This window comes from Maniola hyperantus, chromosome 2 (assembly GCF_902806685.2).
Source record: "Maniola hyperantus chromosome 2, iAphHyp1.2, whole genome shotgun sequence".
In the NCBI taxonomy this organism is placed as follows: Eukaryota; Metazoa; Arthropoda; class Insecta; order Lepidoptera; family Nymphalidae; genus Maniola; species Maniola hyperantus.
Genome location: NC_048537.1, coordinates 1,893,506 through 1,920,768, shown reverse-complemented (window position 1 = coordinate 1,920,768; position 27,263 = coordinate 1,893,506). Strand labels below are relative to the sequence as shown.

Below are 27,263 nucleotides of genomic sequence, written 5' to 3'. Positions count from 1 at the left end.
CTACTTCGTCTGCGTGGATTTAGGTTTATTCAAAATCCCGTGAAATCTCTTTACTATTCCGGGATAAAAAGTTGCCTATAATAATAATAGAGATACAAAAGGCGGCCTTATCGCTAATTAGCCTATGCCTATGTTAATTTGTGGACATAAATGTACAAAGTTTTAACTCAGACAGAGAGACAGACAAACGTTTATGAAAATAGGTCTAGATTATTGTAAGTATGAGTGTTTAGTTTAATTTCTTAGAACATAAACTTTAGCACAGAAATATCGATATCTAATAGGACTTGGGTAGTTGGGTACTAAAAACTTAACGCCTCATAAAACAAGTAATCTCATTAAGTATTCAGGAAGGGCCTGCCGCGAGTGAAGTATAGGTCCTTTTGCCTAATTAGTTTCCCTAAATTATTTATTCACTCTGCGCTTTAGATGGATGGGGATTTGGGACTTTCCAATACATTATACAGAGGTCTTACAAATGCTTACTATCTATAATGCTCGGCATACATTACATTGCCTCAAACGCGCTACCTATTGTGTGTTGCTGGATCTATGTCTTATGTCCTATGGCAGAAACTTCACGCAAGTGCCGTCAAGACTAAGCTGTTTCAATGGAGAGCGCTAGAGAGCATCCTAGCTGGGTTAGGTATGTCTCTAACAAAATTCAAAAATTCAAAATAATTTATTTAATATGAGTTAAAAACAAGCTGTGATAGCCTAGTGGTTAGGACGGCCGCCTTCTAATCGCAGGTTGGTGGTTCGATCCCAGGCACGGACATAACTTTTTGGAGTTATGTGCGTTTTAATTAATTAAATATCACTTGCTTTAACGGTGAAGGAAAACATCGTGAGGAAACCTGCATGCCTGAGAGTTCTCCTTAATGGTCTCAAAGGTGTGTGAAGTCTACCAATCCGCACATGGTCAGCGTGGTAGACTATGGCAAAAACCCTTCTCACTCTGAGAGGAGACCCGTGCTTTGTAGTGAGCCGGTGATGAGTTGATCATGATGATGATGATGATGATGATGATGGGTAAAAATTACTCTTTTTGATAGTTGGTTGTTGTATTTGTAAGATATAACGGTGATAATTACTACGCAAACTTAAAACTAAAGCTACGAGGGTTCCAAACGCGCCCAGGTCTGAGAAAAGCCCACAACAAACTCAGCCGGGCCACAACAAAAGATCATGACTAAGTTACTCTTGCGAACAATAAATTCATATAAAAGAACGCAGCAAACCGTAGGTCAAATTACAAAGGTTGTTAAAGAAATCACTTCTCCTTAAAGGATAAAAATGACAAAGACAAACATACAAATAAGTAAATGGACCCTGTAACTAAATCACCAAGTGTTAGAACAGAGAAACGTCCGACAAGATTGTGCACGTGAAGAAAGACAAAGGTTGTTATATAGAGTGCAAAGTTGGTGCTTACATGGAATTCTTTTCCAGAATATCACTTCATAATATAAAATACGAAGTGTGTAAATATAACTCTTGTTGGGAAACAAACAACGGTACAACTTGTTGCAAGTTCGCAACTTGCAATTCATCGGAAGGAAAAATGAATATTTTGGAGAAAGAGCGAACAGTTCAAGTAGATACAATGAAATTGTGTACGAAAATGCTACTTACACGGTACGGATAACTTGCAACATCTAGTTGCAAGTCTAAAAGAAGACGTTTTGTTTTCCGACTCAAATATTCGAGTCCAGAAACAAGAGAACGAGGCATTTTAAAGAAAAATTAATTGGGTCTTGGACTGTACTATTTAAATGATGTGATTTTTTTGCTGTATAGCGATAGTTTATGGGGCTAGAAATTATTGTCTTTAATAATTAATCCTAGCCCCATAAACTACTGCTATTCAAAAAAATCGCATCATTTTATTACTAGGTACAGTCCAAGACCCTATTTAGTGACCACCAATATTTGTGACCAGCGTCCGCCCTCATAGAAATACCAAAAAATCCGGTTTTATTCCTTGTCTACATTACAAAGGAAACCTCTGTGCACAGCTAGAGTGGCTAAATATTGATAAGTCAATCAGTGAGTGAGCCAGGACTTTTGTTTTTAGGTTAGGAATGATCCTAATCATAATAAAACAGACATGCATAAACACTTAATTCTAAGCAATCACAAAGGATAACAGCTGTACTGAATGAGAGCGAATGATGGGAGATAAACCTATCATGAGAATTAACAGAAAAGATACAAGGATCGGAGGAAAATTTGTAGCGTCTAATATATAGAACGTTAAACCACTATTAAACCGATACACAGATAGAATATGATATTATAGTAAAGAATGGATGTATTTTTGCGGGTAAGTGATCAATACAATGGCTTCATCAAGATACGTGATAAATTGACAAACGTGGACCGCTGGACCGATGACGTGTGAAGAAGGTGGCGGGGAGCGGGTGGATGAGGAAGGCGGAGGCGCTCTTGAAAGGCCTATGTCCAGCAGTGGACGCATACAGGCTGAGGGATTGGATTGGACCTGGCGTTACTCCCAACTGCCATTTGTGATGTCGAATTTAAGCAGTTCTCGTATTGTGAAGGTTGTAGGTTTGACTTTGAGCTCGGCTGGATGGAATAAACCAGTAGAGAGCCAAACTAAGAAATCAAACCTAGCAAGGATAAAAAAGATAATCAAGATGAATAACTCCTACAACTCATCATGATAGGTAAAGTTGTGGATGAAAAGGCCGCTGAAAGAATCCTAGCTTTGCAACATGGGAATGCACGGGAATAGCGAATGCCAACGAATTCACCACGCGAAGAATAGAATGGATTATACGAAGCTGACTGTCGGCCTTCGTTAGTTGAAAAGACACCCAGGAATAAGAATAAGCTAATAAACTTTACATCGACACCAAAATTATGAACATTCATCAGTTATATATATACAACACATGTATTTTTGTTAGGAAAACTATAAATAAAACAATCCACACAAATATCACATTTACAAAAATTAAAACTAAAACTCGTCGAGCCAGTTACCTTATCCTACCCAAAACTAGAACAAATTATGGCAGAAAAACCCTTACCTATGAAGGAGCTAAACTTTATAACCAAATACCTGCACACATAAAAAATGTACACTCATTCAATGCATTTAAAACTGAATTAGCTGCTCACATTATGAGTAATGCGAATCACTTCGACAAATGCATTGAATGAGTACCTAAATGGCGAATATTTGTAAACTTTATTCTTAGAGTTAAGTTCTCATGTAAGTGACTTTGTCTTTATGAGAATAAACGTCTTTAAACCTAAACCTAAATGAACTAAACGCCTAATAAATGAATTATAGAAAAAAAAAACACATTTAGGATGAAAAACATAATAAGGCCACGTTGTCAATAACGAATAACGATTGTTCACATTAATTCGTTCGGAGTAACACGAGTAGAGCTCTCCTGGCACCCTAATGGCACAAAGATGATAGATGTGCAGCCCACACGAAGCCATCGTAAGACCTGCTGTAACTCTAAGGGCCTCTACACACCGTACAACTTTGATCAACCGCAAGACGTCGCGTCAAGCGAGTTTCTATCCTTTATGTCGTCGACATCCCATCTACACGCACGAAAAGTTTTGCATCATCATTCCTCATACGCATGGCTTAAGGTTTGGAATACTCTCCCGCGATCTGTATTTCCTACCAAGTACAATCCGGGTATCTTTAAAACAAGAGTAAATAGGCATCTTCTAGGTAAAACCGTCCTGTCTTAGGCCACATCATTACTTTCCATCAGGTGCAAGCGTTTGCCTGTAATTAATAAAAATAAAAATAAAGTAGTTTAAATGAAAACATAACTGAAAGATCACTATACCACAGCTATGTAACCTTTACAGGATTAAGCGACTGTAGGTCGATTTCGTAAAACCTGCATCAATCAATATTACAATCTCAATTGTTCTGATTGGCTGAATTTGTGCGATTCTTGTTGCAACAATGCATTGTACCCAATAGTAAGCGAGCGTCAACCAATCAGAGGTGATTGCGATCGTGACATTGTAGCTGTCATTCTCCCGCAATCGCGCAGCTGATTTCACTATCGGCCGACCAAAAGTTTGTAGTCTGTGAAGCCCTAACAAACATGATAGATGTTCGCCCACACGATGCCAACATAAGACCCGCTATAAATCTCGCTGAGGCGAGCATTTCACTGGATATCGTCCGATGTACTGCCTTAGTGGGACTGCTCAATGATGTCGTTATGATGTCGAGGCTTGGACGCGTGTATGATGAAGTAATACCTACCTACATATGTGTTTTATGTTTAAACGGTTGGAGATTCTAAAAGCATTCGATTTATAAACAAAAATATAGGCTTTTTATAGTTATCTATACATTTTCTATATATAAAATATAGTTATCTTGGATGTTTTTGACACCAATTAGTAGTGAAGAACGTAAATGTGAATAAATTTTTCGTTATTATAAGAAAATAGGTGATGCCAACGACTTCGTCCACGTACCTTATTCAGCTGCAAGTTAGCCCTTGACTGCAATCTCACCTGGTGGTAAGTGATGATGCAGTCTAAGATGGATGCGGGCTAACCCGAACGGGTATGGCAGTTTTTATTAAACCCTTTGGGTTCTACACGGCATCGTACCGGAACGCTAAATTGCTTAGCGGCACGGCTTTGCCGGTAGGGTGGTAACTAGCCACGGCCAAAGCCTCCCACCAGACAGCAAAATTTAAATTGGACAAAACATTTTAGAGGGTGATGTTTTCATTTGCAGAAACGAAGAAAGTTGCATGCACAGTTTATTGTAAAATAGTTTATGGTTCCTTTTAGTAATTTAAAGCTCAAAGCCAAAAAATAAAATAAATAAACATAAAAATTACACGGTAGAGACTAGAGAGCATTTCGATCTTTTATGAAGACCCGATGGGTCGATAGAGCAGCTTGAATAAACACCTGCTACAAAATAAGTATTTCTGCACCACCCACGCGGCGCCTGACACCGACATCGGCAGCCTACTTTCGCGGCGCTTTATTTTGCTCGCGGTCGGTTTTCAACAATGAAAACACGATAAACTTTGTGTGTCGGCTGATTTTTTGGATGCGGCTTTAAACTGACCGAAAAATAAAGAGGGAATTTTGAAAATATCCAGTTTCCATTTCTGTTTGTGTTGTAGAGACTAGCGAATTATTTCAAACGTGTACCTACTTATATTATATATTTTTCTGCCATTTTTTTTTCAGATACATGCTCCGCTAACTTGACTGTGATCTCACGGTGATAGAAAGTGACCTCGCAAGATGGGAGTGCACTAACTTAGTACGGTAGTGAAATAAACCGGTAGTTAAAAAATTTAAAATACACATGTAGATATCTATAGTATACACAGACAAAACCCTAATCGATATTTAAAATGGCACCCAAATTAAATATCGATCCACGTTTGCGGAGGCAACAGTACCTATTTAAGTTAAAATGGAGTTTTCATAGAGTTTGCTCTAAATATATGCGATCTTTATTACGATGGATAAGATCAACTCCGAAACTTTTTCGTTTTACATTTAGCTTGGATCAAAAGATTTGTGAAATTATTTGCTGAAATAGACACTTGAAAGTTTGAAAAAAGTATCCTCCGCATTTTACGTTATACCAATTTAAACCGTAAGGCCAAGTACAGAAAGCGCAGTTTGAGTTGTTAAGTTAAGCTCCGTCCTAATCCGTATGAATTGCATCAAAGATTCCCAAATCTAAAGTGGCTGAAAGAAAAGTCATTCTTAGTTGTGCGCATTAGAGGCAAAATAATAATATTCCAATGATGCTTTTACTTTGGTGTATGAACATCGCTACAACTAAATTTTAGAATTATAGATATTCCAAAATGAATAGGTACATAGTGGGGCCGATTATCTTGTACACAATTTTTTTTTTTTAACTAAATTCACAGGTCTAAATCTAGTGCCATCCTTTTCCGCAAGCAACATTATGAAAGGGATAGCAATAGATTAAGACGTATCATTTTAGTTTAGTTTAGAGATTGTGTACAACGAAATTAGTCACATATCTCGTATATGTATGCGACAGGTTGAAATGGCAATCGGGGAGAGAACGCTCCCCACAACCGCACAGCGCCGCGCTAACCCGATGCAGGCGAGCGCGGGTCAAATAAAGTCATCGTAACAGGAGACTTCAATGCTAAACATACATGCTGGGGGGGCAACCAAACGACAAGAAGAGGTATTGAACTACTGGAATGGGCACATTCCTTAGAACTAAATATTGTTAACGATGGACTAGTGCCAACTTGTGTACGCCCAAACGGTAAGTCATACATTGATATGACATTTGTAAGTGACAACGTGATGGCAGACAAAATTAATTGGACAGTCTCAGAGGATGATGTATCTATGAGCGATCACAGAATTATAGTTACTAGCATAGAAGGTAAGGGTAAGGACACGCCAAAATATAGATTTGGTAAAACTAATTTAGAGGCATTTAACTCGGCTTTTGAAGCATTAGTCAAGAAAAAGGAAGTAAACTATGCAGAATGTGACAATGCACTTAAAGTAGCATACAAGCTAAGCACACCGCAAATAAGATGCGATGACAACTACAAATTACCTTACTGGTGGACACAAGACATACAAGTGAAAATAAAAGAAACTAGAATGAGGCGGAGAAAATTCCAGAAATGTAAAGAGGAAAAGAAAAGAGGAGAGTTAGAACAAGAATACAAGGCCTGCAAAAAAGAACTAAAATCTGCCCTAATTCTGGCAAAAGTGCAGAAGTGGAGTGATCTGTGCAACGAGTTAGAAGAGGATGTTTTTGGTGGTGCCTATAAAATAGTCAAAAGCCAACTTCAGCTACCTAATCCTAAGACAACCCTATCTCTGGAAGAGAAAAAGAAAGTTTTTAGTGACCTGTTTATAGTATCAAAATGTGAAGAACTGAAAAGAGAATATATAGATAAAGAATATGAAGATTTCGAAGGCTTGAAGTTCTCAGTGAAGGATATAAAGGATGCTGCGTACAGAATAAAGAAAGGAAAAGCCCCGGGCCCAGACTCAATACCACCGGAAGTTATAAATCAGGTTATACTAAAATTTCCACTCTATTTTACCCAGCTATTTAATGGGCTCCTAGAGAGCGGAAAGTTCCCTGATAGCTGGAAGCTCTCAAAACTCATCCTTATTGACAAACCAAAAAAGTCGCCAAGGGAACCTAATAAATATAGACCAATTTGTCTGATCAATGTCCTAGCAAAGACCTACGAAAGACTTCTTAACACTAGACTCATACAGGAAATAGACAGAAACGGAGGATTCCAGGAAAATCAGTACGGCTTTAGGAAAGGAAGAACGACAGTAGATGCAATAACGCAAGTAACTAATATCGCAAGACAAGCAAAAAAAGACAATAAATGGAACGGTTTAATCCTGGTCGATGTGCGAAATGCGTTCAACACTGCATCCTGGTCGAAAATAATAGCTATGCTGAAAAGGAAGAACGTAAGCAAATATCTAATAAATAGCATAATAGACTACCTAGATCATAGAGCTATTCAACTACAGAAGGGAGTTCTAGTCGAGATAGGAGGAGGTGTTCCCCAAGGTTCAGTCCTTGGTCCAACCCTATGGAACATATTGTACGACGATGTCATGTCGGTGGAGGTTCCGGAAGGTGTCAAACTAATTTGTTATGCAGATGATTTAGCAGTGTCAGTGACAGCCAATAATGTGGAAGATCTAGTTAGGAAAGGGGATGAAGCTCTGCATAACATAATTTTATGGATGACCCACAACCGACTAGAAATCGCTCCAGAAAAAACGGTGGCTATTATTTTCAACAGAAGATTAAACGCAGAGTACGTCTTCACCTGCGGCAACACACACATAAAACCCACCTCTACCGTTACTTACCTAGGAGTGACTCTGGATTCGAGCCTGAACTTCGGTAAGCACATAAACCTGGTATGTGAAAAAGCCCAAAAAACTATTAAGGCACTCACCTCAATACTACCAAATACACGTGGACCGAACTCGCGAAAAAGAAGGACCCTAGCTCTAGCAATGCAGTCCACCATAATGTATGCGGCTCCAATATGGGCTACGGCCATGGACAAGGTAACACACAGGAGGACAGTGTTGAGCACGCAGCGTATGATGGCATTGAGAACCTGCTGCGCCTATAAAACAACATCCACCGACGCTGCCCTCGTACTGGCGAATTTAATCCCAGCTCATCTCCTGGCGAGGGAAAGATCAGAAAGCTATGGATTAAAATTGCCAGATGCAAGAAGAGCTGCCAGAGAAAGAACCCTGCTTAGATGGCAAGAAGAATGGGACCAGTCCGCAAATGGACGATGGACACATAGGCTGATTAGAGATATAAAGAGCTGGGTATCCAGGAAACACGGTGTACTGACGTTCCGGATGACACAATGTTTCACAGGACACGGGGTGTTTATGCAGTACACAGAGCGTATAAAAAAAAGGGACAGTAGTAAATGTATGTACTGCATTGAACCAATAGACGATGCGGAACATACATTGTTCCGGTGTCCTCAGTTTGAGGTAGAAAGAAAGAATGTCGTGGACGAGCTGGGAGACGAGTTTAGGGTGGAGAGCCTCGTAAATACTATTCTGGAAGAGAAAAAGAAGTGGGTGACAATCCAGAGATATATAGAAATCATAATGGAAAGAAAAGAGAAAGACGAAAGAGAAGGAAGATGAGTCAGACCGCGGCAGTAATGGTAGGCCAACAAGGCGGGAACGTTATTGCTTGAAGAAAGGAGGGGTTTTTAGTCGGTAGGAGTCCGGCACTATGTCCATGAGGATTTTCCCCTCCTAAAAAAGGCGAGCGCGGGTGACGTGCGGGTGTGCGGGGCGTCCCACCGCCTCATACGCCGATTGCCATCTCAACCTGTCATGGACTATACTTAATATATGCTTGAGATATGGTGTTGGAGAAGAATGTTAGGAGTGTCATGAAACATGTTCTGGACAAACAAGTCAATTCCCGTAGAATACGGTATTTGACAACTAGTCAATTCAGTAACTTTTTATCAAACGTCAAAACGCGCACGAATATGCGATAGTCTATAAAATACTAGAATGTGACGTCACATCATAACTTCACGACGTAGGTACTTTTTTAGTTTAATCGATAATAATTTAAGATGGTCATTACACTTAAAACTAACAAAGGACGTGGATTTCACGTATTTTGGAAGACCCTCTATTTAATAAAATAATCACTCTAGAAATAATTTATTTTTGATGTAGTCAAATACCTAATTTTGTATCATACGTCTATCCTCCATTGATCAAGCTCACATCTTCACTTTTTTCAATCAATCAATCAAAAAATCATGTTTAAGCAAAAGCGTCCATAGAAATTCAAGGGCACAGGACCACGTAGCAAATCGCCCATGAAATGAACGGATCAAATAGACTCCACTCTGAAGGTATGCGTTGTGCCTTACGCTTATTCGCTTGAAAGTAGTAACTTGTGGATAACGTCTTAGAACTAGTTCATACATCAACTAAGTTAGGAACTAATTTCCATGCTTCAAATAATCCTATTTAATACATTGCGTTATAAGCGCCTCCACATTCTAAATGAATTAGGAAATTCTCCACTTTAGCCTAACAAACTGAATTTCCTTATTAAAGTGCCGGAACGCTGCGAAATGTATTTTCACTAAAACTTGTTAGCAGAAAACAAAATATGGCACGAATATCAAAACAAATAGAATTCGAATTTTCGTTTATTCACACAACACGAATACACGAGAAAATAAATAATTCAAATAGGTATAAACGAAAATTGTTCACAGTAGAATAATTCTAATGCATGGAATATGTACCTACATAGGAAAATACAAACCAGAATTCTAGACTTAATAAAATTCTGGTATGTTGATTTTGATTCCGGGTTTTCATTATCAGATTCTATTATACAGGAAAGGTGTGATAAAATCTGATGATGAAAACCTGAATCTGAAATGTTTTCATCATTTCCAGATTCAGGTTTTCTTGTCCAGCACCCATATCTCGAGTATACATATTGAGTACTAGCTGATGCCCGCGACTTCGTTTGCGTGGATTTAGGTTTTTAAAATCCCGGGGGAGCTCTTTGATTTTCCGGGATAAAAAATAGCCTATGTCACTTTCATGGTCTTAAACTATACCCATGCAAAAAATCACGTCGATCCGTTGGTCTGTTGCGACGTGATTGAAGGACAAACCAACAAAGCAACAAACAAACACACTATCGCATATATAATAAGGGTACTGATAGTCTGCGACAGGTCGAGATGGTAATTGGGGTATGAGACGGCGGATGGACGGACGTCCCGCTCGCTCGCATCGGGTTAGTGCGGGGGCTGTGTGGGTGTGCGGGGCGTCCCCGATTACCATCTCGACCTGACGCGTTCTTATGTACTTGACCAGTATAGGCTACCTACCAGGATCAAGTAGGATACCTTTGTGTTCTATTTTTTGCACGCTGGCCTTATGCTCAGGTGGAAGAAGCGCCGGAATAACCAGCTCTTAGTTATAAGATGTGATGTGTGGCACAGTTTGGAAAATAAACGTCTTTTCTTCTCGTCTTTTAGCAAAAATTTGTAAAAATAGAAAGAAAGAAGATTCTTTGTATTTTTACAAATTTTTGCTGAAAGTGCATTGTCCTTCATGTTTCGTTTCAACTTTTAAAACTTCAAGAGAAACAACCTTCACAATGTATCGCTGTACATTACATCAATGATTTGCATGAGACACGCCAGAGTGGAACAAAGCAACGGTGACGGCAAGGCCCTTTGTTGGCGTCATAAAAGAAACAATGGGGAGTTTTATCATAAGCAATAAAGGGAGATGCTGAATTCAGAGATATATTTATTCATTTTTAGGGTTCCGTACCTCTAAAGGAAAAAGGAACCCTTATAGGATCACTTTGTTGTCTGTCTTCCGTCTGTTTATCGTGTCAGTCAAGAAAACGTAAAGGGTACTTGATACTTCCCGTTGACCTAGAATCATGAAATTTAACAGGTAGGTATATTCCGTAGAAAATGACTCCTCACACGCCATTATAAATTCATGGGTCAACTGTCATGACAAAAGTACGGTTCCCCTTTAAAATAAGGACTAAACTCGTACTTTTCAGATGACACAAAAAGTTAAAATGGCGCGTGAGGAGTTAAATTTTACACGTTGGTCTTACTTATAGCACAAATAAAGAAAAAATCCGAAAACCGTAAATTTGTGGTTAGATACATCACAAAAAAAAATATAAATGTGTTGTGAACTAATATTAAATTATTATTTTCAACTTTCAAAGTAAGACCACAATACAAAGTGGTGTATTATGAAAGGGCTGTACATTCTAAAACAGATTTTTATTTATTTTTATGCATATTAGTTTTTGATGTATCGTGCAAAACGTCGAAAAAATAAGGCTGTAGTTACGTAACCCTGGGTGCGCGAGTTTGACTCGCACTTGACCGGTTTTTATTTATCCATCCACGTCTTTTGAGAATACAAATACGAATATTATTCAGTATTTGACGACATTTCTGATGCAGTAGACTATGATGGTTAGCGAGCTATCAGATGAGATAAAAAAACGTTTGTGTGACGCGTAAGAAGCACGACTTGGTAAGTAAATGTTCGTAATACGACTAGAATTTTGTCAAGTCAGTTCAATATGGTGTCTTTTTTAAATTAGCTAGATTTAAAAAAAATTAACACGTCACGCGCCATTTTAACTTTTTTGTCAAATTTCATGTCAAAATACGATTTTAGTACTAGTACTTATTTTAAAGGTGAAGGTACTTTTGACATGACAGTTGACCCATAGAGAGTTGATGGCGCGTGAGGAGTCATTTTGTACGGACTATAGTCATTTCTATGCGGATAAAGAAGTTTCACTTGAAAAAAGTTTTTATTAGAATATGAAGCTTGGCCAGAAAAATAAAATACCTCGCCATATTGCGGAAAACCCGTGCGGTGCATAAGACCATAATATCCAAGGCCAAACATAGACCATTTAGTGGCAGAGCAAGTTTTTTATATCTCCGATCACCTAATGTTACGGAAATGGTTGATCCGCCTTTTATCGTTTTTCAACTTTTCAAGTGACATTATAACAAAGCAATCATGACAAGCTGTGACTGCTTAGCGTGATCGTCATACACGAGACAGCTCAACAGTTGACAACGACTGCTCGACCGGTTAAAAACACTGATCAAGCAGTTGACAACGACTGTTCAAGCTGTTCGTAAGTATATTACTAGTTGGTAAAGTAGTCCATTACAATAACCAAATCTTATAAGAGGAGACTGATTAGAAGGTAATAATTATCTAAATGGAAGTAAAGGAGAATATGAACCTTTTACTTAAAAGTGATTCTCTTCATTAGGAAGCTCGTCAAAATCTAGAGAAAAAATTTGCAATCGCTTAGGAGTAGATAAGAGAAACTAAACAGTATATAGCATAGGATTTCTGATCAAGTTTCCGGAATAATACATATAACTATGAAAAGAACATGAAAAACTACATTAAAAGTTTTCTCGTAGTGTGTTTTTCATAATAAAGATCTAAGACGCCCATCTTCAGTAAGAAATCTAATATTTTTCAAGATCAGGGTGTACCGTGGATAGCATTGTAAACTGAAACCTACCTCAAGTACAGATATCGAAGAATTTGTAAAGTTCCGTTTATTATTCAAAATGTTCCGTTTTAAAAAATGCATGGAGAATTTTACCTACTGGATTTTACTGAAATCTTATTCAGATTTACCTATATATTATTATGTTGTAGAAGTTGCTACCAAAATAATTTTATGAAGCTGTCTTTAAGTTTAAGCATAATATACCTACCTAGTAATATGTGATAGGTTTGTGATAAGTAGTCAGTCAACTTCTATCATACTTTTTAGAATGTGATGAATGCTGATGAGATGAGACTGCAATCATCATCACTTCTAAATAAATACTTGGAACACCTCTCTTTGGAGTGTCTATCATTTTGTCTTTTAAGAAATGTACCTATCTATAACGAGTATTTATTAAAGATTAAAAATATATTTTATCAAATCATTTTTGAATTTCCTATTCAAGTATACCGAATGGAAAAATTCCATTATTTAGCAGAAACAATTGGAATCTTGAATCCTGAATGAAACGCCCTCTCACGTTAACAGAATAAATTATGTGCGTCGAGAGACGGGGCCTTTATTGAATCAAGCTTTTGTTGTATTTTATTTATGTTCTTCAAGTGCATTCGTACTGTTCAGAGATTTTTTTATTTCACGAATTTATTATCATGTAAAGCCACAAGCTTTTTTGTCAGAAAAATCTTTACCGACGAATCTATTACTTAAGTGTGGAAGTATGGATATGAATGACAATATGCAAAATAGACGCTTATTTCCAAAACATAAATAACGAGATTGTACAACTAACGCATGCGGGTAAGGTCAAGTTGCATATTCCGAAAAAGCAAACAGCTGTTGAGAAACTTCTAGTGAATTTGCGAATTCCGGAAACTTGCAAAATGATATGCCCGCCGGAGATACAAGTTGTCGTATATTGGTATAGTTACTTAAGTGTTAGATTTAAAATAGATAAACGAAATATCCAGAATCAGTCAAGCTGAGACTTGTGAACATGCTATAGGTATATTTAGTTAATAATGTGTTCCGATGTCGCTCAATCAAAAGTTGCCCGAACGAATCTTATAACCGAAGTTTACCTGACCGCAGCAACTCCTGAAGATGTCGATACCTTACCAGACTCCAACAACCACATCCAGATCACTCACAAACACGTTATCGGAATCGATTGATAAACAACTTGATACTAAGTTGGGCGGAAACGCCTGTTGCGCGCGGTGCCAGCGAAGGGGCACCACGACGGCGGAGTGCGGACTCACCGGAGATCAGGGCGAGCAGCGCCCAGGCCAGCAGCATGGCCATGGCGGCGACGCGCGGGCATACCACACCCGCGCCCGCTGCGCTAGCACTCCGGCGCGCTCATGCGGCCTCCTCGACGTTACGGCGGCCGGCCCGAGCGGCGCTCGGCACGGGACTGAGCCTGCCGCCCCCGGACACCCCCGCACCCCCACCCGCACGCGACCTCACCCTGGGCACCGACCTCACCCCAGCCTGCGCAGCCTTCAGGTGCGCGCGGCACCCTGAGCCCTGCCCCTTGAAAAGTCCTCAGATTAGGCCATTGTGTGGACGACATAGCGTAAATGAGGATGTCGGAGAGGGGAAGTGGGGCAGCGAGGGCAAGGTCGCTGCAGCCCTGGCCGCCAGGGCCCTAATCTTGATGCGCCCTTTGTGTCCCCTACACGCGCCCGCGGGTCTAGCCCGTAATATTAATCAAGTTCCATACTCAATGGCGCCATGCGCTCTCATTCATCCCGTGGGCGAAACTTTAATTACCTCGCAGTTTTATTTCTTGCCTTTCTGTTGTCTTATTAGCTTCCTTGAGTACTTCTAGCGTTGAATGACAACGAATAATATGTACTCATAACCTTCCTCGTGAAAAGTTGTCAGTAATGCTGAAAACCGCATTAAAAATATTTCCATTTCATGATTTCTCTAAAATAGATATACGTAGAGATATGACTGCGCAACCAGCATAGCAAAAACAAACAGTATTAGCCGCCAGCGGAAATTAATCTTTGAACTAGTCGAGCTAGATCCGGGTAGCTATGCAGTAAAACTAGCAGGTTTCCTCCCATTTTTCCAGCCTCTACGGCGTAGAGGCATCTACGTTCTACGCTCTAACATAAAATCAAACTTTTTTTGATGTTACTATAAGATAATATTGGGCTAGTTTTATAATTAATTTCTTAATTAAACAGTAATCAGCTTCTGTGGTTTCTACCTACGCGGTATTATATCGGATCCTAGCTACGTCTTTACCGGTAGAGCATAGATGCTCTACGCCGTAGAGGTTCTACTACGTTTCTCTATTCTCAGAGTCGATCGAGCCGTTCACATAGACTTGCTGGGAAGCATAGAAGCTGAGCGTATACTTACTCATGGAGTTGGAATCCATACTCTTAATATTAAGAGTATTCCTTTGGAAGGGATCCTTTTGTCTTATCATCAGCTAGTAAAAAAAATTAAAAAAAATCTCAATACAATTTGATTTAATTTTGACTGCACCATGATTTAATATCGAGTGAGATCGCCTGTATATACGTTGTAGTCTTTGGTCACGGCTAAGTCAATGAGTGTGCATCTTTTTAACGAAATATATTATTGAAACCTTGGATGAATACTGACACATGTTACCAAAATCCAATACCCATATGACACGTATTCAATTACCTCGTGAATCGGGAAATGATTTTCACGTTTTGGAATACGAAGGGACTGCGAGATAATAAAAAAATTTGCCCTGTCCTATATCTCTACCTAAAGAAAATTTATCTAAAATCTCTAAATGTCATAAAATCCATAAATTTAAGTGTGTCAGTCTGTCTGTTACTTTTCAGATGGGCCATGAAAAGGTCCAAATTTTACGAAACTCGGTACAGGGTAAAATTTTAATCAAATTTGACGAAACTTGGTACAAAGAAAGCTTGCATCCTAGAGACGGACATAGGCTACTCTTTATTCTAGAAAATCAACGCGTTCCCACTGGATTATAAAAGAATCTACAGCCACGCGGACGAAGTTGCGGGTATCATCTAGCAACGAAAATAAAAATTAAAACAAACGTTCGCGAAATTTCCACAGTGATTCACAAGCACGCGCGGAATTTATTTACCTGCCTGTAACTTGCCTTCCGCAAGTTCTGTAATAAACGCAAGTCTTTACAACTCGCTGCTGAACAAGTTTTCGGTGCGCCACATTGATATGCAAACCAAAGATACCTACGTTTACAAGATTAACCCACCACCTCCCATGGCCCCACCAACCTCGCGGTTATATGGGCCGAAACGCGAGAGGGCGCCCGTTCGGGACTTGCTCGGTGGCTCTTTCCCGGGGCGCCCTCTTGACTCCCTACAAATTCTTTCTTTCCTGGCCTTGTCCCTAATTGGTCTGAGGGGAGACCCTTTCTGGGGCAGACGTACAAAACACGCAGATCCCCGCGTGCCCCGCGGTCCGGATCCTTCCTCAAACACCCACTGGTCCACGATCACGGTCCGAGCTGTTCCACCTCTTGTGCCAGTGATGCGCGAACTCCCGTAGCTTGCCGAAGTGCGATTACAAGATTAGTCGGAGTATGCCCAACTACTTAGTTTCCATTTACTTTTGAACCCGTCATACTCTGATGTCAAATATTAGGCTATGGTGACGTAAAATCGAAGAAAAATAGGGCTACTTTAGGGCTACCTGCGTCGTACTACATTACATTTGACGCCTGCCAGTGACGTTGAAGCCTCGACGTTTTGTAAAGCAGGATACTCACCTAGCCGTGTAGCATGTAACGTATTTGATACTGTATCAAGTGAGTACGTGCCCGCTGCGAGCCGCTCGCGCGTGGAGCGCAGTAAGTTCACAAAGGCGGCTCACAGTGTGCGCACGGCAACACGTAGCTCGTAGCTACCGTGGACCGTGGACCGTGGACCGTGGACGAGCCGTACCCACTTGCAGGTTGGTTACATGCTACACGGCTAGTGAGTACCCTGCTTTAGAAGTTCCCTAGACCCTCTGTCGTGAACTCTGCTTGTATTTTCGATATCAACGGTGCACTATTTAACTTTGCTCCAGCTAATGTTAGGTTATATTTACTGCTTCGGTTTATAGTTCTATTTGAATTCCCGTGAGCCGCCACTCGCCCGCTGCGTGCTTGCGATTTTACTTACTTGGGAAATATTAATCCGTTTTAATTTAAAGCCGCGTTCCTTTTTTACCTTTGTAAATGTAAAGTTAGGCATAAAAAGTAGAGTTGTAGTTTGTGAAAAGTTCTTGTACCTACTTACTAGCTTATACTAGAATCGTGTCTTACTTACTACAGAAAAGGTAAATGAAAAGTTGGCTAAGTAGTAAGGAATGTCTTTATTAAATAAAATATTAATCAACGTCATCATCATGAAACCCATTGCGGCTCATTACGTGCGGGTTTCCTCTCAGAATGAGAGGGTTAGGCCATAGTCCACTACGCTGGCCAAGTGCAGATTGGTAGATTTCACACACCTTTGAGAGCATTATGGAGGACTCTCAGGCATGCAGGTTCCTCACGATATTTTCCTCCGCCGTTAAAGCAAGTGACATTTAATTGCGTAAAATGCACATAACTGCGAAAAGTAAGGTGCGTGCCCGGGATTGAACCCCCAACCTCCCGAATAAGAGGCGGACTTTTTAACTACTAGGATATTACGGATTTTTAGATATTAAGGTATTATTAAGTATTCTGTGGTAATACCCACTCGTCCAAGGTAGCAAGGTGAATTTACATAAATTACGCATACTAACCCATTGCAGAGTTATTGAAAGTCAAACTCAAGTCGCAGCTTCACAATGCGGGTAGTACAGTAATACTTCATGCGTCCATTGTTCTGTGAGCCGATTCGGGGGCATTAATGATTCATTCCCGCTGCTTATAGCGATGATTGCGACCCGACCGGGGGATAGGGTGCCCACTAATGCGAAAACTTAGGAACTTCGTACTTAGAATTGAATTTACTTCTATGCTTACTACTACAGAACTATATTTTATAGTTCAGTTAGATGAAATCCCGTATAAACTAGAAAGCCGGGATAAAAGTAGCCTTTGTCCTTTTCTAGGGTTCCGTACCTCAAAAGGAAAAAAGGAAACCTTATAAGATAACTTTGTTGTCTGTATGTCTGTCCGTCGTGTCTTTTTTTTAATAGAAATAGCGAGCAAACGAGCAGGCGGGCCACCTGATGTTAAGTGATTACCGCCGCCCACGATTATTTGCAGCATCAGAGGAACTGTAGATGCGTTCCCGGGCTTTCAAAAATTTGTTGGTCCGCCGCTTGAATAACTCCATGTTGTAATCTAGTGGGAACACTGGTGATGGAAGTTGATTTGTTAGTTGATTTGGATAGTTGGTTGGTGTCTGTCAAGAAAACCTATAGGGTACTTTCCGTTCACCTAGAATCATGAAACTTGGTGGGTAAGTAGGTCTTATAGCACAAGTAAAGGAATAAATCCGCTAACCGTGAATTTGTGGTTACATCACAAAAAAAAACTATTTAGAAAGAATAACATTTCAAAACCTAAGTAGGTACCTACCTATGCTTGAGCGAGAGGGACTATAGGGGCCGCGTTAGTTGCTTATCTATTAGATCTGTGGCCCGTTATTAAAAACTCAAAAAAAGTAAAACTGTCCATTTATTATAAATTAATGGTCACGCTATTCACAGAATATTGGCCAAACTATAGGTACAAAGTACCCATCTAAATTATTTTGAAACTATCGCACCTTCCGATCTCTATTGTGGTTGGAATGGCTTATCAAACTAATTTGCAATGATGGCGCCTTTACAGTATCTGAATTTACAGACCAAACTATATCCCAAACGGCTTTAAGGTCCAAGCCACTGAATAGAGTTGATACAATAGGACCTATATATACCTACTGATTTCTCTAATATAATATTTAAAACGGTGATTAAGATCTTTATGGTTTGCTTTTCCTATAATTTCTTTCAAAGATTCAAAGATTCTTTGTTGTAATGTTTGGTTTAGATAGTGAGAGAAGGATATTTCGGCATTCCGCCTAACATTCACAAAGTAAACTAATAAAATATAATTTTATTCTGCCCACGCCTTGTATTCTCTACAACCACCACGTGATCGAAGAATAATGTTTAAATTGCGCGGCTATTATTCGCGGGCATTTTTAAAAAGGAGGTCCCTATGTTGCCAGATGCCGGTCACTCACTTTAAAATCAATACATTCGTTTTATAGTTCAAAAGCCCTTTAAAATAGTTAGCGCACGTTAAAAACACGTAAAAACAATTTATTGTAAGTCTTGGTAAGAATCGTTTTTTATACAATCAATCCTCAGAATCAATCAAAAGCTTTTTAATTCCTTGCGCAGTAAAGTGCGCGGCTAAACTTAACTGCTGGTGTTTATTTTGAACGCATGCACACGCAAGAGCTGTCAAAATAAATGTGACAGTTACACTGACATCTGTCAATGCTAATGTTGGTTGTTATGTTATTGGTCTGTGATGTTGTTTTGCTTGGAGTTGGGACAGTGGACACAGCATTGTGTTTTATTGAAATTTTTAAAGTTATGAATTAAAATTTATCAATATGAGTCAAACAATAAACGTGGAACAGCTGAACTCAGCGCTCGGCTCGCTCAGAACTCTTCGCTCAAGTGTTAGCCATGTTTTTGAGACCTTATCGAACGGCCTCCGAGCAGACCATGGCGAAGACGGCAAAGATAAGTTCCTGCTCGAACTACAAGAACTCCTAAACAACGTAAATATTAATCTACGAGATCTAGAACAAACAGTGAACGGTTTGCCAATACCCACAGCGCCTTTCAATCTCGGCAACACGACGTTTTTGAGTCAAGAAACTACGCAAGATCGCCAAGCGTTGTACACTCAACTGGTTAACAGCTACAAATGGACGGATAAAATACACGAATACAGCTCATTTGCGCATACTTTACTAAGCCAGAACTCGTTAAAAAGATCGTATATAAATTCTGGGAGTACGAAAAGACGTGGCAAGCTACAAAGCAATCACAACGTTGCGCCGCATCAAGTCGATAACGTTATAAATAACATTGACCGTTCATACGGGGACATGAAGATCACGATATCCCGGCCTTTCGCTAGTAACGCTGTCGTTCAAATCAACTTAAGTCATGTTTTAAAAGCAGTTGTTGCCTTTAAGGGCTTATTAATGGAATGGGTAATGGTTAAGGGCTGTGGGGAGACTTTGGATCTATGGACGGAGTCTCGCTACAACGTTTTCCGGAAGGTCACGGAAAATGCTCATGCTGCGATGCTACATTTCTACTCACCAACATTACCCGAACTAGCAGTTCGGTCGTTCATGACTTGGTTGCACAGTTACGTTAACCTTTTCAGTGAGCCGTGTAAGAGATGTGGGTGCCACTTACATCATACGTCCATGTTGCCACCAGCCTGGCGTGACTTCCGCACACTTGAACCGTTTCATGACGAATGCAAGCAATAGTTAATGTGGTATTGAACAGGAAAGCTTGGAACACTGGTCCGTTGCTGTTGCTTGTGTTGCAGCTTTCCCGTTCAATATAAAATGGATAGTGAAGTGTTGAAATGGACAGTTCCGTTAGTAGTTATTTAAATGAACCTAGTTATAGTAACATAATCATTCAGGCTGGTCACATTATCAGAAATTATCTGTTAGAAAATGTTCTGTTGTTGTTGTATGTTTAATCTGGCAAAATTCTGACAGTCTGTGGCATGTCTGCTGGGACTAATACAAAATTTATGAGAAGGCCTTCTTCAGACTTTTTCCTAACAAATAATTACTGATAATATGCAGCCATCTAGATGTACATAATTTGTCAAAGTTCCAATCCTCTTATGTTAAGGTGTTTGGCTTCAAATAATCTCTATATATAAAAATGAATCACTAAATGTGTTGCTGATCGCAAATCTCGAGAACAGCTGAACCGATTTTGCTAATTCTTTTTTTATAATATTTCTTGAAGTACGAGGATGGTTCTTACAGAGAGAAAAATTTGAATCGACTGATAGGCGATACGAAGTTCGCCGGGGCAGGTAGTGTAAACAATAGAACAGCTAATTACCCTGTCAACTTAGCTGAGGCTTATGTTGGCACTGCTGTTTAATAAATAAATATCTAACTAGCCTACTTTTGTAATTTAAAAGTTAGTTTTAAAAATATTATTTAACACAAAAATTGATTTGCTTGCTTCCATTTTTTATCTTACTTGTTATGTGATTGCTTGAAAAATGCAATGACTATGTTTCAGACTTAATAAAATATAAGGATAATAAATATGTTTTAGAAAATAGTGTAGTAATTGAAATAAAACTAAGTTTTAATTTGTACTACAGTTTATTATTTCATAACATAATATAACATTAACATAACAGCCTTAATTTGGTGTTTTAACTCCAACGACCTATGTGAAAGGTTTACACATAGCAACAGTGTGATCAACACTACAATTAACGGATAAAACATGAGCACCAATACCTATTTTCAATGGAAAATGCTGATCTTTATCGTGACCTAGCCCTAAACACCCGTGCCTATTCCTGCCCCACATGTATAGGTCTCCGTTATTCGTTACTGCAGCTAGATGTCCAATGCCACAGGCAACTCTTGTGATCATAGATTCAGGGTTGAATTCATTCCTTCCGAATAACGGTGCAGGTATTTGTTTTGGTTTCGTTGAGTGTTGAACATTTGGACCAAGACCTAGTAGACCAAAGCCCCATACAAACACGTCTCCTTGTTCTGTAAATAAATAAAAATTTAGGTTCAAATAAAGTACAAATACAGAAATCTCAAAAGTCAATTTTCGTGTACTTCTAAATAAAAACAATGCTTTTTTATCAGTGTTATATTTTTTTTAATATGTATTTGTGTGTGTGTATGTGTGCGTATATGTGAGTATCAGACAAAGTATGCGCTATTATTTGTTATTATTTTTATACAGGGTGCATCTAGAACGCTAGCAAAAACGAATACATCTGATAGTACTGAATAATAGTAGTAAAAAAAATTTAGTTTCCTGTATTTTTTTAAAGTTCACAATATTATATTGCAAATAAAACATCTGACGCTAGAGGTCAACGAACGTTGCGTAGATAGGTCACTCGGGGTCAATGCCGCGTCGTAGATGGGATATTGACCCCGAGTTTTGCCAGCCAGAGCCAGTTAAAAAATACTAAATCACTAAAACAACAAGATAAGGTTATTGGCATTGGATTGTATTCAGGTAGTGCAATAATAACGCTATGTTATTATTATACTACCTGAAACAGCTAAAAGGCTATGTTTTTGCTACACATTCTGGTTACACCCTGTATAAAAATGTAATTTATAACGCGTAAAATTTAACTCCTCACGTGCCATTTCAACTTTTTGTGTCAAATTTCATGTCAAAAGTACGATTTTAGTCCTTCTTCTTCTCTTAATATATGGCTTTTTTCAGTGCCATATCAGCACAATGCACTTTGCCAGTCTCAAGTAGCTTGAAGGAGACAGAGGAGATTGGCCGGTCAAAATGTGCGGGTAAAATCTTAGACTGTTTACAATTTTAGTCCTTATTTTAAAGGTTAACCGTACTTTTGACATGACAGTTGACACATGTTAAAATGGCGCGTGAGGAGTTACGGACTATACTTACCATTACAAATAAGACAGAATGATCCCCCGGCAGCTACGTCCACAATCTTGCCCAAGCCCTTCGTGAAGCTAAGCAGTGAATAGGACATGTTCACTTGTTGCTGGTTGCTCATCATGGGCACTTGGCCGTATTCCGAGTTGCCCCAGCCGAAGAGTTCGCCATTGTCTGAACAATATAACAACAACAATATTATGAGAATCACAAAAAGGTCATCATCATCATCATCAACGGATAGATGTCCACTGCTTGACACAGGTCTCTTGTAGGGACTTCCACACGCCACGGTCTTACGCCGCCTGAATCCAGCGGCTCTCTGCGACTCGTCTGAGGTCGTCCGTCCACCTAGTCCATTCCAACACTGCGTCTTCCAGTGCGAGGTCGCCATTCCAGCACCTTGGAACCTGTAACTACAGTCGCGTCTTTGCGAAGTGAGATTTGTGTAATCTTCTGATTTTGACAAATAAAGTGTTGTTAGCTTTGTTTTAGCGTTTCGCGAGATGACGTCATGACAAATTCAATATGGCGGATATGACAAAAATGCGATAAGATAGCTACATCTAAATATAAACTGTCCATCTGTAATGGTGTTTTTAAGGTCTGGTTTTAATTTATGAACTTTATCTATGTAGAGAATCCTTACCATTTAAAGCTAGCACACAGTCGGCGGTAGACGCCACCTTGACAATCTTCTCGCTGGTGATGTCCCCTTTGACGGACGCGGGGTGCCCCTGGTTGGCGTACAGCCCTAGCCCGGTCTGGCCGTCCGCGCCCCAGCCGCAGGCGAACACTTTACCCGACTCTGTGATGAAAAGACTGCAACATTTTTATATTGATTCGTTTTACTGATGATTAGGAAATATTTAGGTATTTTGTGTGTAAAAAGGAAAATTTTCTAACTTTCAAATTTTTTTTTACTTCGAGTACAAGACCGAAAACATTGGAATTTGAGTAAAGTACCAATAAACAAAGGAATCGAAAAAAGCAGCTTTAAGAGTGCTCTCCATGGTTGCTCTAAGTTGAGCGTGAGCGCATGCGGTTCCAATTAATATTTACGGAGGAAGATTCAAGAATGAGATGGACAATGTTTTAATAATGCAAATATAAACGTTAGGTATTACATTATTTTTGGCAAAAACAATCAATTTTTTACACAAACTAAAGACATTTGAAATTATTATGAAGATACATAGGTGTAGAAGTTGGTAGTTATTATTCACATTTTTAGGTACGTACTTACGTCTTGTCTGATCACCTAGAATTAGCGAGAAACAAGTGGAGGCAGCAGCGCCACAGTTCACGATATTAAGTGCTGCTGTACCTGGCGGCCACTCTCACATTGGTGCAATCACAATGGATGGGGGGCAGTCAAAGTGATACAGTACTTATATATTACTTCGTATGGACAGGGCCATTGAACAAACAAAATGGCACCGACCCAGTGGTGATTGAGCACCAATGCAACCTCAGTGTCGTCTGGATTTGTGCAGATTCATTTAGTTCCAAAACTGAAAAGTTTTGTTCGCTTGACCATATCTTGTCATTTATATTGATGATACAGGGAATTCAAGGATCTGCTCTAAGAAGAAGAAAGAAGAACTACTTACCTATGATCTTGTCCACAACATACATCAACAATTTTCTCCTTCCCCAGCCTCTTGATGTTATGTGAGGCCATACTGCCCCTATACTCCTCGGTAGGGTTTATCTTCCTCCCGCACTGGCCGTATGCATTGTTACCCAGAGTGTACACTCCCTCATTATCTGTTAGTATGAGTGTATGTGCTCGCCCTGCTGCAAGGGCTGTTATCTACAAAATTAATACAATTTCTTTTTTATCATATTTAGAAAACTAGACATAGTAGACCTGGAGAGTGAAAACCTTTTATTAACTTTAAGCTATTATTTAATCTTAAGACTATTTAGTTAATTAAGCTGTTAATTACATACAAAAAATCATGTTGATCAGTTGTGTTGCTCTGTTGCAGCGTGATTAAAGGTCAAACCAATAAACCAACAAACACACTTTCGCATTTATAATATGGGTAGTGATGGATAGTGCTATCCTAATCTTAATAATATTATAAATGTGAAAGTGTGGATATAATATGTTTGTTACTCAAACATGCAAAAAATACTGGACGTATTTGGCTAAAATTCGGAATGAAGCTAGATTATACCCTGGATTAACACATAGGCTACTTTTTATCCTGGAAAATCAAAGAGTTCCCGTGGGATTTTGAAAAACGTAAATCCACGCGGACGAAGTCGCGAGCATCAGCTAGTGATTTTATAAACCTTAATCCACATTAAAGAAATCGCAGGCATATTTTGGCACTTTTACCTTAGTTTCCAACGAAGTGTAAGGAATATAAATAGGTGCAGGACTGAGCAGCATTTCTAGGGGATGTCCGATCCTAGGGGCATGGTACCCAATCTGTGAGTCAGTGTTGATGCCCATGCCAAACACCTTGTGCTGTTCAGTGGTCTTCACTGCCGCCACTGTGAAGCCGTAGCCACAGGCTATGTTTGTTACCTGGAAAATTAAGATTAAATATCAGAGCAAGCTAGAAACTTGTCCACATGGTATGTAGAAAAGTATGATCAATAAACATCATAATGCATTTGCATGTTTGCATAAATCACTATTTTCATAGCATTAATGCATATTTGAGTACTTTTTAGGGTTCTGTACCTCAAAAGGAAAAACAGAACCCTTATAGGATCACTTTGTTATCTGTCTTGTCAAGAAACCTACAGGGTACTTCCCGTTGACTTAGAATCATGAAATTTGGCAGGTAGGTAGGTCTTACAGCAGACATAAGGGGAAAAACTGAAAACCGTGAATTTAGGGTTACATCACAAGAAAAAATTAAAATGTATTCATGAACAAATATTGCTATTTTCGACTTTCAAAGTAAGATTGCTATACCAAGTGGGGTATCATAAATGAAAGGGCTTTACTTGTACATTCTAAAACTGATTTTTATTTATTTTTAGCCATAGTAGTGTTTGATTTGTCCTGCAAAATGTTGATAAAGTACGATTGTAGTAGGTACGGAACCCTCAACGCGCGAGTTTAAATCGCACTTGGTCGGATTTTCATTGATAGTAAATATTTCAGTATCATATTTTGTATATTAAACATGGTTTACATCAAATCTCTCACAGAAGCTGGACTTCTTGGGATGCCAGCCCAAATTGAACTTGTTCCTATAAGCTTTCTTGCCTCAGAAGGATTCAACAAAATTATTTATATACTAGCTGATCCGCCCGCTTGGATTCAGGTTTTTAAAAACCTGTGGGAACTTTTGATTTTCCAGAACAAAAAGTAGCCTACCCATAGTAGCACGGAGATGCAAGGATGCAGTACCAAATTTCGTAAAAACATGTAAACGCATGATTTTTAAAAATCCTGTGGCAATTGCAATACAATTCCTTACAGCATCTCGAGTTCAAAAAGTCTTTACTTGGTAAGTAAACTGTTCAAACATACAGACACTTCAATTTTTATTTATTAGTATTAGTATAGATTAAACATGGCTTACATCAAATCTCTCACAGAAACTGGACCTCATGGGATGCCAGACCAAATTGAAGTTGTTCCTGTAAGCTTTCTTGCCAGACTTCTTGCCTCTAGGTAAGTGTACACCAAGAGCACCTGTCTCTGCTAGGCCCCATACATATACTCTTCTGTCTGTGCTTTTGCTCACTGGATACTGGAATACTAGAAAAATATTCAAATTCATATCATTTTATTTCATGTAGGACCTATTTGTCACTTATGATAATGTCAAGAATTACCATACGTTTGGAAAGCAGCTTCTATTGAGAAGAGTTGGCAAGAAATTCAAAACAACAATACAACATTGTAATCGCCACAGCATCACTTTGATTTACCTATTGTTAAATTAAACTATTGACATTAACAAAATACATTTAGGAGTACCTAATCTTATGCTAATGTTTGTGAGTCCATATCATGCCTGCAAAATGGTTCATTCTATTGCCGCGCGAATGGTTTGTCACCAACAATTCGCTTTGCGTGCTGTACGTAAGAACAGTATAACTATATATCCTATGGAGCTTGGATGGCTGGAGTGAAGACTTCGGCGGGGAGGGGCGATGCACGCACAACAGACGGAAACGTTTAAGTGCGGAAACCAGCCCAGAATGAAGAAAGAAAGAAAGAACTATATATCCATGCGCAGCCACAAGACAAAAGGTTTGCTATAATTAAGTAAATAAACATTGTTTATAGGTTAGGTTTTAAAGCACCTTGCTTATTGTTTTATACGATTCATAAAACATTTCAAGATGATTAAATCTTATGAATGAATATCCAATAAGTTATATTTTTACTTGGGAGCTGTTCCTCTTCATTCGGGTCGTGCATTTTCTTCTTAGTTGTAACCGATCGAGTTAACAAGATCGCAAGACTTCGCCGCCGCACAAACAATTTAAGCGCATTCATTTTTCAATAAAGACTTTCCAGTTTTCTCTTTGTTTTCTAACTAAAGCCGGGAATTATTAGTATTTCATATTATTTTTTTCACAAATCACAAACACAAACAAATCGTAGTTCGTAACACTCGTAATGTCATTCATCACATGTCAAATGTGTTTGGAAATGATTATTCGAACCTGTGAAACCTTTTTGTTTAACAAAAATAGAAGACGGAAGATATAAAAAAAAACAATCAAGTGCGAGTCTGACTCGCACACAAAGGGTTCCGTACATTGCCATCTAGCCTCTAGACCATTGGAAGTACCATATAGGTTTGGATTCCCTTGACGGGTCGTGAGTCTTGTCTTGACTAACACAACAGACACAGACAACGAAGTGATCCTTGGGTTCCTTTTCTGTCTGGAGATAAGGAACCTTTAATATTGGCGTAAAACTGCGTATTTTAGAATAGACCATATTATATTATAGTAGCTTAGTTAAATTTAAATATCC

At 39.0% G+C, this 27,263-nt stretch overlaps 3 protein-coding genes across 5 annotated transcripts in view; 1 reads left to right on the top strand and 2 right to left on the bottom strand.

Moving 5' to 3' along the window:
* nAChRalpha6 (nicotinic acetylcholine receptor alpha6) overlaps positions 1 to 14,055 on the bottom strand; it is a 143,592-nt gene extending 129,537 nt beyond the window's left edge. For all 3 annotated transcript variants that reach the window (XM_069505467.1, XM_069505461.1, XM_069505453.1), the window contains exon 1: positions 13,918 to 14,055. In XM_069505467.1, the coding sequence (XP_069361568.1) occupies positions 13,918 to 13,960 (43 nt within the window). In that variant the 5' untranslated portion in view covers positions 13,961 to 14,055. The remainder of the gene's footprint in view (positions 1 to 13,917) is intronic.
* MED27 (mediator complex subunit 27) overlaps positions 1 to 20,999 on the top strand; it is a 419,936-nt gene extending 398,937 nt beyond the window's left edge. The window contains exon 2 of the mRNA XM_034981661.2: positions 19,179 to 20,999. Coding sequence (XP_034837552.1) covers positions 19,237 to 20,136 — 900 coding nt within the window. The 5' untranslated portion in view covers positions 19,179 to 19,236 and the 3' untranslated portion in view covers positions 20,137 to 20,999. The remainder of the gene's footprint in view (positions 1 to 19,178) is intronic.
* A 21-nt stretch (positions 21,000 to 21,020) lies between these two features.
* LOC117993763 (RCC1-like G exchanging factor-like protein) lies at positions 21,021 to 26,964 on the bottom strand. Its single transcript, XM_034981589.2, has 7 exons — positions 26,666 to 26,964; positions 25,852 to 26,030; positions 24,648 to 24,839; positions 23,911 to 24,113; positions 22,947 to 23,119; positions 22,307 to 22,471; positions 21,021 to 21,411 (listed from the first exon to the last, which is right to left on the bottom strand). Exons 1-7 carry the CDS (start codon positions 26,775 to 26,777, stop codon positions 21,074 to 21,076), a joined length of 1,362 nt encoding a protein of 453 aa, XP_034837480.1. The 5' UTR covers positions 26,778 to 26,964; the 3' UTR covers positions 21,021 to 21,073.
* Positions 26,965 to 27,263: the final 299 nt, after the last annotated feature.

Bases quoted from the DNA above. Each gene is read 5' to 3' on its own strand.
- LOC117993763 (XM_034981589.2), bottom strand. From the start codon at position 26,777: ATGAATGCGCTTAAATTGTTTGTGCGGCGGCGAAGTCTTGCGATCTTG. The intron at 24,840-25,851 runs GTAAGCCATGTT...TTAATTTTCCAG, and splicing joins GTTTCTGTGAGAGATTTGAT to GTAACAAACATAGCCTGTGG. The intron at 23,120-23,910 runs GTAAGTAGTTCT...AAAATGTTGCAG, and splicing joins TGTTGTGGACAAGATCATAG to TCTTTTCATCACAGAGTCGG.